Source organism: Megascapheus bottae, chromosome 10, assembly GCF_031878675.1.
Source record: "Megascapheus bottae isolate mThoBot1 chromosome 10, mThoBot2.hap1, whole genome shotgun sequence".
Classification (NCBI taxonomy): Eukaryota; Metazoa; Chordata; class Mammalia; order Rodentia; family Geomyidae; genus Megascapheus; species Megascapheus bottae.
The window spans coordinates 38,728,942-38,745,741 of NC_143518.1; the positions used below are offsets into that span (position 1 = coordinate 38,728,942).

A 16,800-nucleotide genomic window follows, 5' to 3' on the forward strand; every position below is an offset into this window, starting at 1 on the left:
TGAATCTTAAATTATTATTATTTCTTCCTGTCTTTTACACCCGAGGTGGGGGCAGGGGTAGAGGAAAGGAACAGGAGAGGGGGGGGAAAATGTCTCCCCGCCTAAGGCACTGACTGGGAAAGCCACAAGTAGGGAGTTTCCACTCTTTGGGGCTAAGCCCCAGGTCTCCCCAGCTCTAGGCTCCCCCCATCACCTGAAATGCTAAGATGAGGCCCAGGGCACTCAACCTCCCCTCCCCCCAATATATTACATCATCACTTTTTAAATAGATACAGGGACTGGTCCCACTACCCCCCCTCCCTGTCACCCCTCCCCACAGTTGGGGGTACCTGGGCAGCTGTGCAAATGGGCATTGGGGTGCATGGGGGGGGAAGGAGAGCACCGGGCCCCTGAACCTGCCCCTTTTAAGGAGGGGGAAGGGCCGCCAGGCCAAGGAAGGTAAATAGTGCAAGGCAGAGCCCAGGCTGCAACGGGGGTCCAGCACCCAGCGAGGAAGGGAGGCGGGGAGCCATTCCTCCCGCACATCCCAGCAGAGTCGGGTCGTCAAAAATCTGAACCTAGAGTTCAACAGGACCAACAGAGAGGCTATGTACAGAACGGGCGTGGATTCGATCGAGCGCAGGGACAGCCCAGGCAGGACCCGGGACGGGGTCCCGTTCGCCAGCCGCCCGGGCAGGGCGCCCGCCCTGCAGGGCACGGCCGCCAGATGGCGCCCGCTTGCCCGCCGGGCTCCCCCCACCCCTCACCCCGTCCCACACCCTGCGCCCGCCGGCCCGGGGGCGGCGTGAGTCAGGGGCGGCGGCGGCGGCGGTGGCTCCGGCTCCGGCTCGCACCTGGGCGGGGAGGCGGAGAAGAGGGTAAGACGCAGCCCAGCCCGCCCTGCCCTCTGGCCCCGGGGAGGGCGCGGCGGGAACAAGACATTCCCTGCCTGGGGACGAGGGAGGGGAGGGGAGGGAGGGCCGGGAGGGGAGGAGAGGGGAGGCTCCCTGAGCTGCGCTGGGCCCGCCCCTCTGCCCCCAGGGGCGGGCGAGCCAATCAGGCCACCCCGCCCCCTTCTCCAGGACCCCATGACTCAGCGCTGGAGCAGGGCGGAGGGGGACTGGGATGGCTCCGTCCTTACAGGCCCAGTCCCCCCAGTCTTTCAAGTTTTCACCTTTCTTTCCTCCCACCTACCCTTCCTTTGCCGCCCCCCCCCTTTGCATAATTCACTGTCAGGAAAAGGGAACAGAAACCAGGAAGGAGGGGTCTCGGAAGGGAGGGGCAGTCCTTCACTCCCATACACGGCCACAACCCCAGAGGGGCGTGTGAGTGGGGCAAGGCTTTGGTCCCCAGGCCCCAGACCCCTAGAAACCCGCATAGCCGAAGTGGGGACCCAACTAATCAAATACATTATTGCTTCTACTCCCCAGCAGTAGCTGGGGACAGGGACCCCAGCTTTACAATAGAGTTGTAAATATATACACAATATCTGGGAAAGCCTGTGCTGCAAAGCCTCAGCTCTGAATTGGAATGAGAGCTCTGGGAGAAGGGGCTGATTCTGACTCCAGCAAGGCCCAGAGCCTCCCCCCACCCTCAATCCCAGCTCTGCCTGCCCCCTGCTCCCATTGCTTGGCATGGGTGTCCCCAGCCCTGCGCTGTTCCAGCCTGGCCATTTGTCCCTCTTTAAGAGGACTCCATGGCACCTTCAGCCTGGGGTGTGGTGGGTGTCCCCTCTTCTTCCTCATCATCAGGGGGTCCAGGGGTAGACGCAGGGGGCCCTGTGGGGGCTGACTGCTCCCAGAATCGAGCTAGAGAGAGGCGGAAAGTGTCCAGGTGGCCATTGGAGAGGTCAAGGCCAGCAGGGGATGGGGTGGCGGTGGAGGGTGGCGGGTAGTGAGGTGGTGCATCGTCCTTGCGGCGCCTCCGGGTGCGAACCTCCAGGCAGTTCTGGCCCTTGAGGTGGCGCTGCAGGTGGTCCTCCTTGGCGAAAGCCTTGTGGCACAGGTGGCACTCATAGGGCCGGTCCCCCGTGTGCAGGTGCATGTGGTTCTTGAGGTCATAGCTGTGCAGGAAGCGAGCGGGGCAGTGTGGGCAGGAGTAGGGGCGCTCTCCTGTGTGCTTCCGCATGTGGATCTTCAGCTTGTCATTCCTGGCACAGAAGTGGAGATGAAGGGGACGGGGGAGGTGTTCAGGATAGGCTCTGGTGCATTCTGGCCGGGCCCCCTGGCCACATCCCTCTCACCCCTCACTGCCTCATCCCCTCCAGCTTAATTTGGCCCTGCTCCTAATTATCTCTCTACCTGCAGTCTTCTTGACCAGCTCTTTCACGACCACCTCCCACATTTCTCTTGATCACTTCACACATTCCAGGAACCCACACCTGTGTTAGCCCTTCTAGAACCATCTGCCTCCACTCAGCCCCTGTACCTCACCCCGCCAGCCTGTGCTAGGCCTCTTCCTCACTTGATGCTCACCTGGTGAAACGCACACCGCAGACCTCACAGGCGAAGGGCTTCTCACCCGTATGGGTCCTCATGTGGCGTGGCAGTTTGCCTGCCCCGTGGATTATTTTGTGGCAGACCGGACATTCCTGGGGCATCTGGGAACGACGTTTACGCACCAGCTTGTCTTGGCCATCCAGGCCCGGTGCCAGGGCGTCCTGGTGCAGTGAACTTAGGTAGGCCATCAGGTCTGGATCAATAGCATCCTCATCTGAGCCCAGCTCTTCTGGGGACAGTGGGGGCCCGCTGCCCTGTGCCAGCCCATAGGCTGAGGGATATACCAGCTCTTCCTCTTCTTCCTCACCCTCATAGGGCTCATAACTCAAGGACCCCTCAGGAGGTGAGGCAGTTCCTGTAGGAGGGCTGTAACTGTCCCCCAGTGCACTGCCCCCACTGCTGCCCACTCTGCCCACCACCTCTTCCTCCTCGAAGGGCAAGGGATTGGTGGGCACTCTGGGCACTTCTGGTACCTGGTGGTTTGCCCGAGCCCCCTTGGTCTGCAGGAAAGCTTTTCGGGGCTTGCGACTGCGGCGGACAACAGGCCGAGGTGGGGGCGGCGGAGGTGGCGGTGGGAGGGGCATCTGTGGTGGGCTGTCTCCACCATTGGGAACTCCTGAGGTGGTGGCGGTGGCCGTGGCAAAAGCCTCCAGGTATTGTCGGGCTCGCTCACAGTCGTCCTCGTCGGGGCTGGGAGCTTCTAGCCCACTGCCTTGCAGAATCTCCATGCAGGCAGCAATGACACATGGAATCTCCAATAGTCGGGCAGCTTGGAGAACAGCTGGCATGTTGGCACTGCTGGTGGTCAGGGTGGCCGTATAGGCAAATTCAAGCAGGGCCCCCAGTGCTTCCGGCCCGACGAAGTCCAGCTCACAGACACCGGCCCCAGCTCCTCCAGAGGCTGTCCCACCCCCTCCGGCCCCCACAACGGTCCCACCACCGCCCTCGGTGAACAGCTTCTTGAAGTAGTGGCTACAAGCAGCCAGCACAGCCCTGTGTGTGCGGTACTCAAGGCCCTGCGTCCGGATGGTGAGATCACAGAGGTGGCCCAGCTGCCGTTGCTCATTGAGGCAGCTCAGGAGCTCGCTGCTGTGGTCTGGGAATGGGATTCCAATCAGATCATCCTCAGGGCTCCCCATCTTCTCCTGCAGAGTCAAGTAGACAGGCAATTCAGAGTGCTTGGCCTAGCAAGGGGGTTTGGGGACATTGGTCAACACTTTACGGAGGTGTGGCAATGTGCCACTCTTCTAAGTGCTTTATACTAATCTCCACATCCCTCGAAAGGGTGACTGTCATGCATTTCCCACACTAGGAAACTGAGGTTTGAGGGGGTGAAGCAACTTTCCAAGTAAAGTGCAGTGGAGGGGTTCCACACTGGGCTGGGGCCCTGTGTCTACATTCTTCATGTCATTGTACTACTCCACCTCACCAGTCCTGCCTTTCTGTTCTTTCCTAGAGCTCTATGTACTCCATCTGTCTCAAATCCCTATCTCTTCAGAAGCAGCATGGGGTTGGGAGGGAGGGTGCCAGGGTCCTGGTTTAGGCCATAGGGAATTTGGGCTGAAAGACTCTGGTGGCTCTGTCTGGCCTCTATCCTGTGAAAAGTGCATCACAGCCAGTGATGGAAAGAGTTGCCTCCTGGCTCAGGTACAGGAGCGGCAAAAGAGTTCAGATTGACATTGGACAAGGTCTGCTGGAGGCCAGGCATGGCCAGGTTCTCTAAAAAAACAGGTAGGTTAATATACTGTAATACACTGCAAATCTTCCTTCTCGAGCCTCTCCCTTCACCACCCAAAGTTCATACCCCCTCCCAGATCCCGCTTCTAGAGGACAAACAACTCCCAGGGCGCCCCCTCCCACATCCTCCCCTCCCCCAAGGGTGAGCGAGCAGCCACCCTTTGCTGGGGTGTCACTGGCGCAGGGACTTCCTGCCCCACACAGATAAGCATCGCCCCTGCTCCCTCCCCCCTGCCAATAGGCCAAGTTCTAGTCCCACTCCCCTCTTCCCCCTCAGTTACCACATCACTGCTCCCCATTCCAGGAGGGCCAAGGTTCCACCCGCAATGCTTCTCCTACCAAGGCCCAGTCAGTCAGGGGGCAGGAGAGGGGGTAAGCAGAGGTGGTAGCATGAGTCTGGCCTAGAAGCGGGGCTTCAAATTCTGGCTCTGCTGCTACTTTGCTTAATGACCTTGGGTGGGCAAGTCATTTCTCTTTTTTACATTCCTCAGCAGTTCAAGGCAGTGGTGAGAATGGTAGCCCCAAGGGCTCAGCCCTGATATTTTGTGGGTCTGGAGCAACTGGAGATAGTTTCAGGGCCCTCCGAGAGCTGGACTCTGGAGTCAGCCATGTTCCAGTTTGAGTTCTAAGTTCCATGATCTCAAACAAGTGATTTTTATCTCCCAGCCTCTTTCCTCATTCTACAATATGGGATCATGCCAGCTGACCCCTGGGGTTGTGACCAGGACAAAAGAGACCAAGTGTGCCACAATGTCATACACACAGTGGGGCCCCAGTCAGTGATGTAGCCTAGGTCTGGCTTGGAGGCAGATTCTATGTAGAGATGGCTTCTGCCATCCTGCTTCAGATCACCCTGAGGGAGCCAGTTACTACGGAGCTACCTGACCTTGGACAAGTCACTTCCTTTCCCGAGGAGGCCTGTTCCTCATGTGTAATATTAAAGGCTAGCCCAGATGATCCCTAGGATAAGTCTCCAGGACATTTTGTCAGTGTCCTGCCTGATTAGCTGATCAGCTCTGGCCACTGATGGGGAAAGTTTGTTTTGATTTTTTTTTTCTCCTTGGGGGTTGGGAAGTCATGGGCTACAAATTTCCTCTTTAGGACACAAGAACTGCATTGTCTGTCTCTCTGCTCACCACCTTTATTGCAATGCCAGGGCTCCTGTGAGAAAGCCTTGAGTGAGCAGCACTCACAGACTCTCTCTGCTCAGAAGTCACGCCTAAGCATCCTTAGGTCATTTGTTCCCTCAAGTCCCCAAACCACATCTCTCCCCTCCCCTCCCCTTTTTGGTTCTCACTGTGCCTATGGTACAAGTAAACAAATAGTGCTAAGACTTAATAACCAACAAAACCCAGGTGGAGCAGCAAAGGCAGCCTCAGTAGCTGCTGCTGAAGTAGCAGTGGGCACCATCCTGGGCCCAAGAGGATCATTCTCTCCAAGAGGGATGGGTGGAGCTGTCCTCACTGTCCATTGGGCCTTGCAAGCACGTGGCTCACTCTCTCCCCTCTGCCGTACCCACCCCACCCACTCCAGCTGCTAAACCATCCTCTTTTCTCCCACCCCTGGGCCAGTCTCCATGGCAACTTCATGTGGCAGGGGTGCTGATTGGCTGACCATGCTGTCAGGTCACAGGCTTGGGCTGGTTCACAACCAACTGACACAGGGCTTGGGAAAGGGTGGGCGTTTAACCCCTTAGGTCCAAATCCAATAACCGCCGTCCAGAGGGGGTAAGGAAGAAGGAGATGCTGAGGGCACACTTGGGGAGGACAGGGTGTTCATTTGGCTTTCCAGCTTCAGGGAAACTCCCTCAGCCCTTACCCAGAGCTCTGGCACCAATGCCAGCAGAGGTGCCACCTGGAACTATAATGGTGCCAACCAGGCCAAGGGGGCACTTCTAGCCCCATCATCTGGGAGGACTGGGTGGGGTAGAAGCCTTCCCCTTCTTTCTGCCAGGGTGGGGCACTATTACCAGGGTGCCCACCCCACCTTGGGCATTCTTCCCACCTCTATATCCCAGAGGGCCAAGTCCCCCAACGCCCCATGCAGGCGGCCCATCTCCACCCAGCCTGGCATGCCCCCTCTTGCTAAGACCTTGTGGGCATGGGTGTGTGTTGGTTGGGGGGGCAACTATGCCAAGGAACTAGGCAAGATCTGTTTGCCTGGTGAGGGGGGAGAACTGAGGGCCCCACCCCAATGCTCCCCTCTTTCCTGCCACCCCCCTAGGCTCCCCTCACTGTCAGGCCTGCTAGACCGGCCAAGCCAGTGGGCAGCTCTCTTGAAACTGGGCCTTGTGTCAAACCTGCCCCATCTTTGGTTGGGGAAGACTTGAGGGTAAGAAAAGTAGGAGGGGGCAAAGGTGACAGCTTCTAAACCTGTCCCTCAGAGTCTGAGGGCACCTGCCAGGAGGTGTCCACCACTAAGAAATCAGCTGCATCCTGAAAAGAGAAAGGAGACGGAGCTCTTTTCAGGTGCTGACCTCAGGCACTGTCCAGTGCAGGGGGGCATCAAGGCCAACACTGCTGGCTTGCGCCAGCTGAAAGGCAGGGATAGGAGGCTCTGAATGGGGCAGCTGAGTAAAGCTGGCCCCCCTTCTCCCCACCCTGGGGATTAGGGGACTGAGGCTTAGTGTGGGGGGCAGCAGGCGGAACCAGGATTAACGGCAGAGAAAATAGATATGGGCCTGAGACACAAGCACATGGAGCCCCCCCCCACCCCAGGCTCTGCCAGGAAGCCTGAGAGGGGCCTGGCTAGGTTTCTCTTGGGGCAGCAGGTTGGGGTGCAGAAGGATGAGGACCAGGCTGTGACATCTTTCTCATCTTTCTGCCAGGGGTGATGGAGAGGGCTGAGGCCCTTCCCAATACCTCTTAGTGCCACCCCTCCCCCTTCTTTCTCCTCTGCCCACCTCCCCCCCCCCTCAGGTTCTCTTCCTGTTTTTTTTTTTGGAGTGAAGTCTGCATGAAGACCAGGCTTTGGCCTGGGGCTGGACTAGGGGGCTTGGGGACACAGTTTTGATATCCAGTCCAAAGTCCTCAGGAATCTGGGAATCCTTATTCCTTTTTACTCCACCCTTTCCAAGGGCCTGTAGGCTCAGAAGCCACTGCCATCAGGCCCAGTTGGGAAGACAGAGTGAAGGGGCTGAGCCTATATCTGGAGGATTGGAAGTTTGAAGGCAAGGTCTGAAGAAGAGGATCTCTGGCCAGGGATTCCCGAGACAAGTTATGGAACTCCCCCTGCCCCTCCAGGCTTCTGCATGCCTTCCCCACCCCCCATGTGACGCTTCCCCCTCCTCCTAACCTCACCACCCCCAGTACTCACACTTCCTGGGGGCCAAGGCGGGGAAGAAAGACCGCAAGCCACGAAGGGGGAAGGAGGCAAGGGGAGCTGGCTGCTTCCCGGTGCTGTGGGGGTTAAGCTCTACCCCTCTATCCTCAATCCTGGCATGGGAGCCCCTGAGGGAGCCTCAGGGCACCTCTGCAAGACACCAGTCCTACCCCTTAGCTCTACCAGGAAGAACAGAGGGCATTAGAAGATGGCGGAGGATGGAATGGGTCTCCTTATCCTTTCCAAATTGTCACCATTCCACCTTCCGGTACCTTCTGGCCATCCGCCACTGCTTTCTCTCAGCCTTTCTCTTAAAGACTCCTCTTTCTGTCCCTTTCCTCCCTTCTCTGACCCTTGTCCTCTCTTGATTTATTCTTTGCTTTACCTCTTCAGTCAGCCCTTGCCATGCACCTTACACCTGTCCTTACTCAGGCCTCCCACTGGAACCATGGCCAACTCTCATTTCCTTCTCGGTTCCCACCTCCTCTCAACTCAAGCCATTCCCACTTGCCTCTGTTCCAAGCAATCTTGTCTTCTTCTCCCTAGGTAAATGGGCAGTTGAGGGGAATAAAATCAAAGCCAGGGCCTGTCCTCCAAGGCCTGGGTTGGCCATGACATGACTAGGTTTAGGACACCCAAACCTCCTCTTTGGATAAAGCAAGGGACTAAAATCTGGGAGCCAGTTGAAAATAGGTGGTGGAGGGAAGTATTCAGTGAGAGCGGATGTGGGGTGAGAGAAGACAACCGGTACCTCTCTGCCCGTCAGAGTTTCCAGCCCTGGAGCTGCTGGACTTTCCCTGAGAGTGCCCATCCTACATCTGTCCGCTCGGACAGAGCTCGGTCATCAAGGCTCTTAGCAGGGTCTGCCCAGGCAGTACTAGCTCCCCTTAGGGCCTTAGGAGACAGCACAAGGTGCCAGGGTCTACCCTGTGCCCCCTCCCCCCAGCCTAGTGTCTCCGGCTGAGTAACCGAGCCGGCTGGTAACCCCACACCCGCCAAGTCGCCAGCAGAAACCTGAGCCCCCCAGCCCCAGAGGACACCCCAGCCCGATCCCCGGAGCCCGGCTCCCTGCCAGCCTGTCCAACCTCCTGGCCTGGCCCAGCAATCACTCTGTTCCTGTAGGCCCCTTCTTCTGCCTCTTCTGGTCCTCTTGCGTCTCTTAGACTCTGAGGCCTCCCCACACTCCAGCTCTGATCCTCGGTTCCCTAAAGCCTCCAGTGAAATCTAGGCACCCTTCTTCTTAGCCTGTTTTTCAGTCCTTCTCTGACCCTTGGCCAATTCTAGGCCTTGGAGCCTCCCCTGGGGCCTGACCTCAGGAGCTAGCGCAGAGCCTACTCACCTGAACGCTGAGGGGCCTAGCCAGCAACTCCTCTTGGCCCCTGGGGGCAGCACGTTGGGAGGGGTGGGGGAGGGCCCGGATGGGGGGTGAGGTAGGGTAGCTGTTCCCCGCTCCAGCTCCCTCCTTCAAAGGGGCCGCCCACGACCTGGCCCAGCCCCTCCCCCCTAGAGCCTTAACCCTCTGGGTGCTGTCCCCCCCCAGCTTAGAGGGAGGGGTTACTGGAGGGCTGGCAGCGTGGGAGAGGGCCCAGAGTATCTTGCCTGTGGTGCCCGAAGCCCCAGTTGTCCCCACCCCCGCCTGTCCTTACTCAGTCTTAAAAGGGGAAAAAGGTGAGGGGTAGGAAAGGTAGTCGCTGGGACAGTCCAGGAGGACAGAGGTGAGGAGGAGCAATAGGAGAGGCTGCTGGAGGTGGGACCATGAGGAGGAAGAAGTAAGGGGCGGGGACATATGGCAGCAGTGGCCAAAGAGGGAGGAGGGGAACCCTGGACAGTCAATGCCAGCAGTGACAGGTGCCCAGGTCCCAGCCCCTGAGGGCATGTAGGATTAGAGGACCACAAAGAGGCTCCAGAGACCCCAGTAGGCGCCACGTCTATCCCCTGGGAACTGTCCGATTTCTCTCCACCCTGTACTGGGCTGGGGCCCTCAGGGGCTGGGCAAGGCGGCACCCCGCCCTCCCCATAGCCTCACCCCAAACCCACTCACATACCACAGTTCCTCGCCTGGCGCCAGCCCCTGCCAACCAGGCCAGGGGGCAGCACTCATGCCAGCCCCCAGTGGCTAGGAGGATGGGGGGACAGAGCTGGCCTGAGTGGGGTAGCCAGATGGGGGGAGCCGTAGGCACCGAAAGAGGAAGGAGCTAGGAGGGGGCATCTGCTGGGAAGCGCCTAGGCCCCACCCCTTGCGCAAGCTGCTGCCACCCTGGCCGGTTGGGTGGGACCCGCCTGGGCCTGAGGGGCCACTCAGGAGGGCTCTGAGCCCAGATGGGTGGGCCACAAAGTTTCACTTAGACAACTTCTGGGGTCCCTTATTCCCAGCAGAAGGTACTTAGGTGACCTCTAGATCTAGGCCATCCAAGTTCTGCTAGACTGGGGGGGAGAACCACAGAAATGCCCCCTAAAGTACCCCCTCCTCTTCCCCCCCAACAGCTGCTGGCTCAATGCCTCTGGCCTGCTGCCCCTCACCAGCTCCCGGCCTGGTTGGCACCTACCCACCAGGATGCTGGCAGTCCTGCCCTTCTCTCTCCTACCCCCCCCTGCTCCCTGCACCCTATGCCAACTGTGGGCCTGGGGTGGGGGAGGGTTACCCCTGTGCCTTGGTGCCAGGCAGACAGGCCCAGGCCCCAAGGCCCTTCAGATAAAGGATAAGACCCTGTTCTTAGGCCACCTCCTTAAGAAGTAGTGGAATGGTCAGGTCACAGCCTACACTGGGAGAGCCTGGAAGGCCTGGAGAGCCCCATGATCAATTACCAAAGGCTCCATGCCTCAGGGTGGGGACCAGTGTCTCTTCAGCCACCAGGTGCCAACCTCTTGGCATTTCCCCTACCCAAGCAAATGCTTGGGCACCAAAGTCCCTGCAATGCCTAAGAGCGTAGTCTAGGGACTGCAGCCTGTGAGGGAGTGGGGTGGGGCTGCTCCCTGCCCTTTGATCCCCATAAAGGGAGGGAACCAGCCTAGAGGGCAGGGGGCAGGGAAGGAGTTCATGGGGCCCCTCATTCCACTCCTGCCAAGGGCAGCAGGGCAGGGTGTGGGCATCTCTGGGGTGGAGCTCTAAGGTAAGGATGGGTAGCATGTTAGGGGAGCTGGTTGTTAATCACAGGTACATGGTATCACATGGAATGACAAGAACAAAGTGGGAGGGACTCAAAGGGTACCCATGTTGTAGTCCACCTCAGTCTTGTCTTTTACCTTATCCAGGGATACTTCAGACTCAGACAACTTCAGAGCTAAAGGACTACAACTCCCAGTGTACACCACAATTGCTTCATGTATACCTTGGGAGTTGTAGTTCCCTTGAGAAGCCTTGGGTTCTCCACTTCCTTGGAGCCTAGTTGGTAGGGTGGGGAAGACAGACAGAGTACTTGGTCACAAATCTCCAAGGGGACTATCTCTAAAAGGAAGATCAGAGGTTCAAGATGGGGAGAGAAGACCCCTGTTTCAGGCAAAGGGGGGTGGGGAGGAAGGAAGGAGGAGAGGATGTCTGTTGAAAGGGGCATATGGGTGGGGAGGAGTTGAGGGGGGGGGGGTGGAAACAGGAAGGAAACTGAAGCCAGAGACATGAGGTCGAAAGCAAGGGCTTGGGGGAGCCCCACTCTGAGGCCTGGCAGGGACTGGGAAGGCATTTCCCCCTGTCACTCTGGTGACCAGAGAAGGCACAAGCGCAGTTAGTGATGCTCACTGGCAGCAAATAGATATATTTGTGGGGGTCACTTGGTTCATTTGCCTGCCATCAGTGCTCTTTTTCCCAGGGCTCCCTCCACCCCTGAATCTGAATCTGCTGGCTGGGAAGCTCTAAAGGCAAATTGAGTTCTGGGAAAGCTAGAAAGCAAAGGATGGGTTTAGGGCAGGTTAGGAGCAGGCCTTCTGGTAGACCTAGTGGAAGCATGTATGGGGTTAGGTCAAAGTATGAGATCAACGAAGGAGCAGAGACTGGCAGCTGGGAGGTTCCAGGAAAAGAGAACTAAGATGCCAAGGCCACCTACTCTACCACCTATTTCAGGCTGTGGGACAAGAATCAGAAGATTCTCCTCTGATGTCCCCAAGGAATCTACTAAAGGTAGCTTTTCCCCTGAGCCAAACAGCCTGTGAACACTAAAGATGACATCTCAGGGGGCTGGGGCTGCTGGATGTCTTTCTCTAGCAGGGATGAGGGTCAGGGATGGGCAAGACCTCTCTGAGGACACTTTCTCTGGGCTTCCCAAGGCTCTGTAACAGATGCTAACAAACCTCAGCCCCGACTCCTGCCAAGATATGAACCTGGTTGGTTACAGGGTCTTTCTTGCTACCCAACCCCTCGATGATAGATGACAGTATCTCTGGCCCCTTCCCCCCAGTCCCCCAGGCCCGCCTTGGCAGCTGGCTGCTTGTGTGTTGGCAGGACTGGGGGGGGGGGGGGAGCAGCAAGGCAACTTCAAACTGTCCGGGCAAAACGTCAAGTTTACTCACGAGTTTACTCAGCAGAAGGAGGGGGAAGAGGCCAGAGCGGGCACACCCCATGCCAGGGTCCTATCCGTCTGCCTGTCCCCACCTTCCTCCCCCACTCTCCTTTTCAGCCCTTGGCCCAAACAGGCATAGGCCCTAAGGCCTGGTGGCAGGGCAGTCTTAACTCGGAGGAAGGTCAGAGAGCCAAGCAGGCCCAAAGGCTTCTCTATCAGAGGGCAGTGCCCTGCCTGGAGTCCATTTACTCCGGTCTTGGGGCCTTGGCCTTGGGCCAGGAGAACTGGGTCTCTCGGCCATCAAGGTGTGGGCAGCACAGAGCCAGGTCTCCTCCACTGAGCAGTCCCTTGGGTAGTGACTTATCACCCCAAATGTCCAGTCCTAGGTTGGACTGCAAGTACCAGCATGATGCCACCCATATCAGAGACTGGTTCTCTTAGCCTTGGCTTGGAATGGGGGGCCAATACCCTATCTGACCTACTTCCCTTTCCTCCCCACCTGCTTTCATTCTCTGCTTCTCTCCCCTAGCCTTTACTGTCCCCACCCCAGAGGCGCTCCGCCCCCCATGCCTGCCGGGTCCCCCTCCCCCACCCTTCCCCAGGGTGCCAAGTGCAGGCACACAAAGGGCCCGATGGTGCATTGTTAGCCCAGCCCCCGCTGCCCGCCGCGCCCTCCCAGGACGGGCACCAGGCCAAGGAGGAGCTGGGGGCCCTGGGTGCCAAGGGGCACCATGGAGAAGGGGGAAGAAGTCAACACCTGTCTCTGAGATACAGGGTCCATATTGGTCTGGGCTGGACAGGGATGAGAGGGCCCCATTAGAGCAAGCCTGTCTCCTTGACACCTGAGCCTAGTGGGCACTGCCTACTTTCTTCCCCAGAGCCCCTTTCTGGTGGTATTAACCCCTTCCTGACCCCTGTGCCAAATCTGGGGGTGTGGTACCCAGGGGAGAGGACAGTGTCTGGGGGTGCCAGTAGGCAGCCTCGTGCCCACAGCAACCATGTAACAGAGGCACGCTGGGGGAGCCAGGGTCCCGGGGGCCAGGGACAGGAGCACTGGCAGAGATTTCTTCTTGTTTCATCAGCTGCTCCAGGGGGAGCCCCCTGCCCTTCTCCCCAGTCACCGCTGAGAACTAACTACCACCCAAACCTAGTCATAATATGTTCTTCTCCAGTCTGCATCACTCCTTAGGGCTGATATCTACTCCCAATCTGATGCCCACTCCATGCCAACTCTATCAACAGTGCCAGGAGGGTACAGGGGTGACCAAACCAGTTGGTGTGTTTGGGGCACAAGGAGGCCACCCCATAATCCTCTAGGCCTTAGTGTCCCCCCGCCCCCCCCCCAGCACTCCCTTAAGGAACAGAGAGTTCCCATCCTGGCTTAACCCCTCACGAGCCAATTTGGTTTACCCCTACCCCTGATAAATGCCTCCCTCCTCCAGGAATAAGTTGGGGGAAGCGGGAATAGCTGTGCTGACTCATTTCCATTCTCAGCTGCAGCTAGGGGTCTCTGAGGCCTTCGGGCGGGGGTCAATTCGAGAACGCCCTCCACCTGGCCCGGAAGCCAGGACAGCCTGCTGGGCTCCCCCTCTCCCCAGCACCCACTTCCGGTGTCCCAAACTAGGTCAGCAGCGCTCGTTTCCTGTGGGTCAGCTAGCACCGGCGCCTCTGCCCCTCCCCTGCTCCGGACCCAGGCTCCCCGCCTCCCCCCCGCCCCCCAGGGCGCCCCGAGGTCTCACCACGTCTCAGACGCCCTTTGATACATGGGGGTTGTACGGGGCGGGGGGGGGGCAGGAGACCCGCCCTCTCTCCAAACACTAGCAGGGCCGGGGCGCCTGGGCAGGCACGTGTCCGGGCACAACCCGCTGCCCACGCTACCCCCCCACTCCAGTCCCCCCCCTCGCTCTGACCGGGACACGTCGCTCTCTTACTTGGGGTGGGGTGGGGAGGAGGGGAGAGAGGGCTGGAGATTGAAAGCAGCGCCCCCCACCCCCTTCGCATGGCACCCCCTGTGGAACGCTGGGCTCTACCACACAGTGGCGACCCCCAGTTTGGGTAGGGGCAGGTGCGCCGGCGCCCGGGGCGCGACGGGGAGCTAGGTAGGAGCGTTCTTCCCAGTCACCCACCCTGCCCCGAGCTTCTCCGGGCCAGATCGGGCTTGGAAAAGGTGGCGGCGGGACTGCAGCCCGAAGGCAGGGAGCGCGACTGAGGGCCTGGGGCGGGGAGAGGGTCGTTCGATGGGGTTCGGAGGTGGTGGCGGAGCCCCACGACCGCAGAAGCGAGTGCGCGGCTCGGGAAGCGCAAGACGCCGAATCGTCCAGCCGGTAACTTTCCCCCGAGCCGCGGCTCCTCCGGCGCCCCCCCCCCCCCGCCACCCCTCCAGCCACTGGCCGGGGCCCAACGCGCCGCGCCGGGGGCATGGGGGGGACGCCTCGTCCTAGTTAGAGTCCTCCAGCCTTTCCGTTCCCGAACTCGGTCGGGTCTGGGGTCTCCCCTTAAAGTCTCGAAAAAGAGTTGGGGAGCACTCCGCGCCGCCTCACCTCTCCATCCCGCGGCCGACACGCAGCCCGATCGTGAGAGAAGTGCAAAGTTTTTGGGGACCCTCCGCCCAGAGCTGGCAGAAGGAGGGAGGCAGTTCCTTCTCCACCTTTCCTTCCAGTGAAAACCCATTTCAAAGACTCGGGAAAACACCGGGAAAGGGGGACTGTTGGGAATCGGGTCCGCATGCGAGTGTAACTGGGGGGGTCCCGCTTACAGGACGGACTGAAGGACACTGCAGTAATCTAGGGTCTAGCGGACCCCCAAGCAAGGAGACAGAAGTGGGGAGCACTTACCTCGCGGCCGTCAGGTCCGCTGGCTGGGGCTGTAGAGGCGCAGGGTGTGGGAAGAAGCGCGTCCCCCGCCAGGCCCGGGGGCTTGGGGCCCTGCTCCGGTCCTGGTCAGAAGGCCGCGGTCAGTCGCTCGCCGCTCGCTGCTGGGGGGCTCCTCCTCCGCCGCCCTCTGCCTCCTCCTGTTGCCCGCCCCCCCTCGGCAGCCAAGAGCCGTACATTCACCTGGCTCCCACCCGCCCCCCCCTCAGGGCCCGCCTCACCTGTCCTGCTGTCTCACCTGTCCTCCCGCTTGCTTTCCCCCCCATCCCTCCCCTCCCTCCCCCCGCCCCCTGCCACCCCCCAAACTCCCCCCCACACCCTTAGCAACACCCTCTGTCACTTCCTGGTTTTTCACCCGCCCCCCCTGGCCCCCTCCCTCCGCCCAATAAGGACATAAACTTCAACCCCTTAGTCCAGCCAGTCCCCGTAGGGCGCAGACAGGTCCCTCCTTCCTTTTCTGGCCCCTTCCTCCAAGCTCTTATTTTGCTTTCCGAGCTTTTCCCACCCTCCGCTTTCCCCCTCTTTCCTTTTCTCTATCTCCCTTCACCTGCCGCGGTCCCTCTCCCTCCACCCCTCTCCTTTCCAGCCCCTATCTCTCTCCGTCCACCTTAACGGGAGCCCCGCCCCCGACCCCCGTCCAGCCCTCTGCCGCAGCTCCGCCCCGCCTCCGCCCTGCACCGCCCTAACAGCTTATTGGCCTGAACGCCCGCTTATCCTAAACGAGTCCCGCCTTAGCGTTCATCCAGGGAGGGGGCGGAGCCGAGGGGCTGGCCTGAAATCTGGAGGGGAGGGGGGGAGGCGGCCGTGTCCGCTGCGGCCCTAGGAATAGAGCAGCCCCTCTGAGGCTCCCTCTCTTCCGAGAGGGGCTTTTACAGGGTCAGCGTCTCGGCAGGGAAATATGTAAAGGCATAGGATAGACTGGGTAGGGGCGAACACCTGGTGTCTTGAGAGATGGGGTCCCTTGAGGGGCTATAATCAGGTCAAGGGCCCCAGGAGGGCGGAGCAGGCCGGCCACTAGGCCTTCAGCTCCGGCCCCTAAGCCCCACCCCCTCCCCCCGGAGGGAGCGGGGGAGTTGAGGCTGCGGGCACCCGGTGTCCCTCCCCACGCGTGATGGCGCCCTGCGGGGAGGGAACGGCGCCCAGGGCGCGCAGCCTCTGCGCTCCAGCCGGTGCCCGCTGCGGCCTTGGCATTGTCCGAGGGGAGGGGCCAAGTCGGAGAGGGGGAGGTGTGCTCCAGCTTCGGCTCTCCGCCTCCGTCCCGCCGGTGGAGAAACTGAGTCTCCCGAAGGAGGAGCGTTCTGACGCCGATGGCGAAGGCGCCCCGGCGGTCTTGGGATGTGTGTCTAGGTGGATCTGGAGAGGGCCGGCAAACGTACTTCAGGGCCCCCAGTAGCCGAGAAAGGCGGCGGGCGAGGGATGTTTCCCGCTGGGCCCGCGGCGCTGCGAACCCCGAAGGGCCCCTCCCACCGGTGTCAAACGGAATCAAATCCGGCTCCCTCGGGCTAGGTTCGGTTCCGCAGCAGCCGGCCAGGCCGAAGCGGGTCGGACTCGCTCTCCCTTCCCCACCCCCTCTGCAGCAGGCCTCCCTCCCTTTCCAGCAGGTGGCTCCGCGGGACACCAGCTCAACCTGTTGGACCACAATGGGCGGCGCCAGGGGGGCCCTGGCCCTCACCCGGGCTGACCCGGGATCCCCGCGCAGGGGGAGGGGCGGAGCTGGAGCTGGGTCTCTCTCTCTCTCTCTCTCTCTCTCTCTCTCTTCTCTTCCCCCCACCCCTCTGCCGTGACTCAGCCTCGGGGCCGCTGCCCTGCGCCCCAGCCAGGGGCGGAAAGTCTGAGGCGCCCCTGAAGGCCCAGGCCAAACCAAACAGCCCCCCACCCCAGACATTATCTCACTGGAGAATCAGG

General features: G+C 60.1%; 1 protein-coding gene across 2 annotated transcripts; it reads right to left on the reverse strand.

Annotated features, from left to right (window-relative positions):
- Positions 1-15,179, reverse strand: Zbtb7b (zinc finger and BTB domain containing 7B). 2 transcript variants are annotated; one of them, XM_090340852.1, is made up of 4 exons: positions 15,117-15,179; positions 14,860-14,960; positions 2,454-3,622; positions 1-2,128 (listed from the first exon to the last, which is right to left on the reverse strand). In XM_090340852.1, exons 3-4 carry the CDS (start codon positions 3,614-3,616, stop codon positions 1,663-1,665), a joined length of 1,629 nt encoding a protein of 542 aa, XP_090196978.1. In that variant the 5' UTR covers positions 3,617-3,622; positions 14,860-14,960; positions 15,117-15,179; the 3' UTR covers positions 1-1,662. The 2 variants fall into 2 exon arrangements, with proteins under 2 accessions (XP_090196978.1, XP_090196977.1); XM_090340851.1 differs by lacking the exon at positions 15,117-15,179 and having other exon boundaries at positions 14,860-15,091.
- Between the last annotated feature and the right edge of the window lie 1,621 nt (positions 15,180-16,800).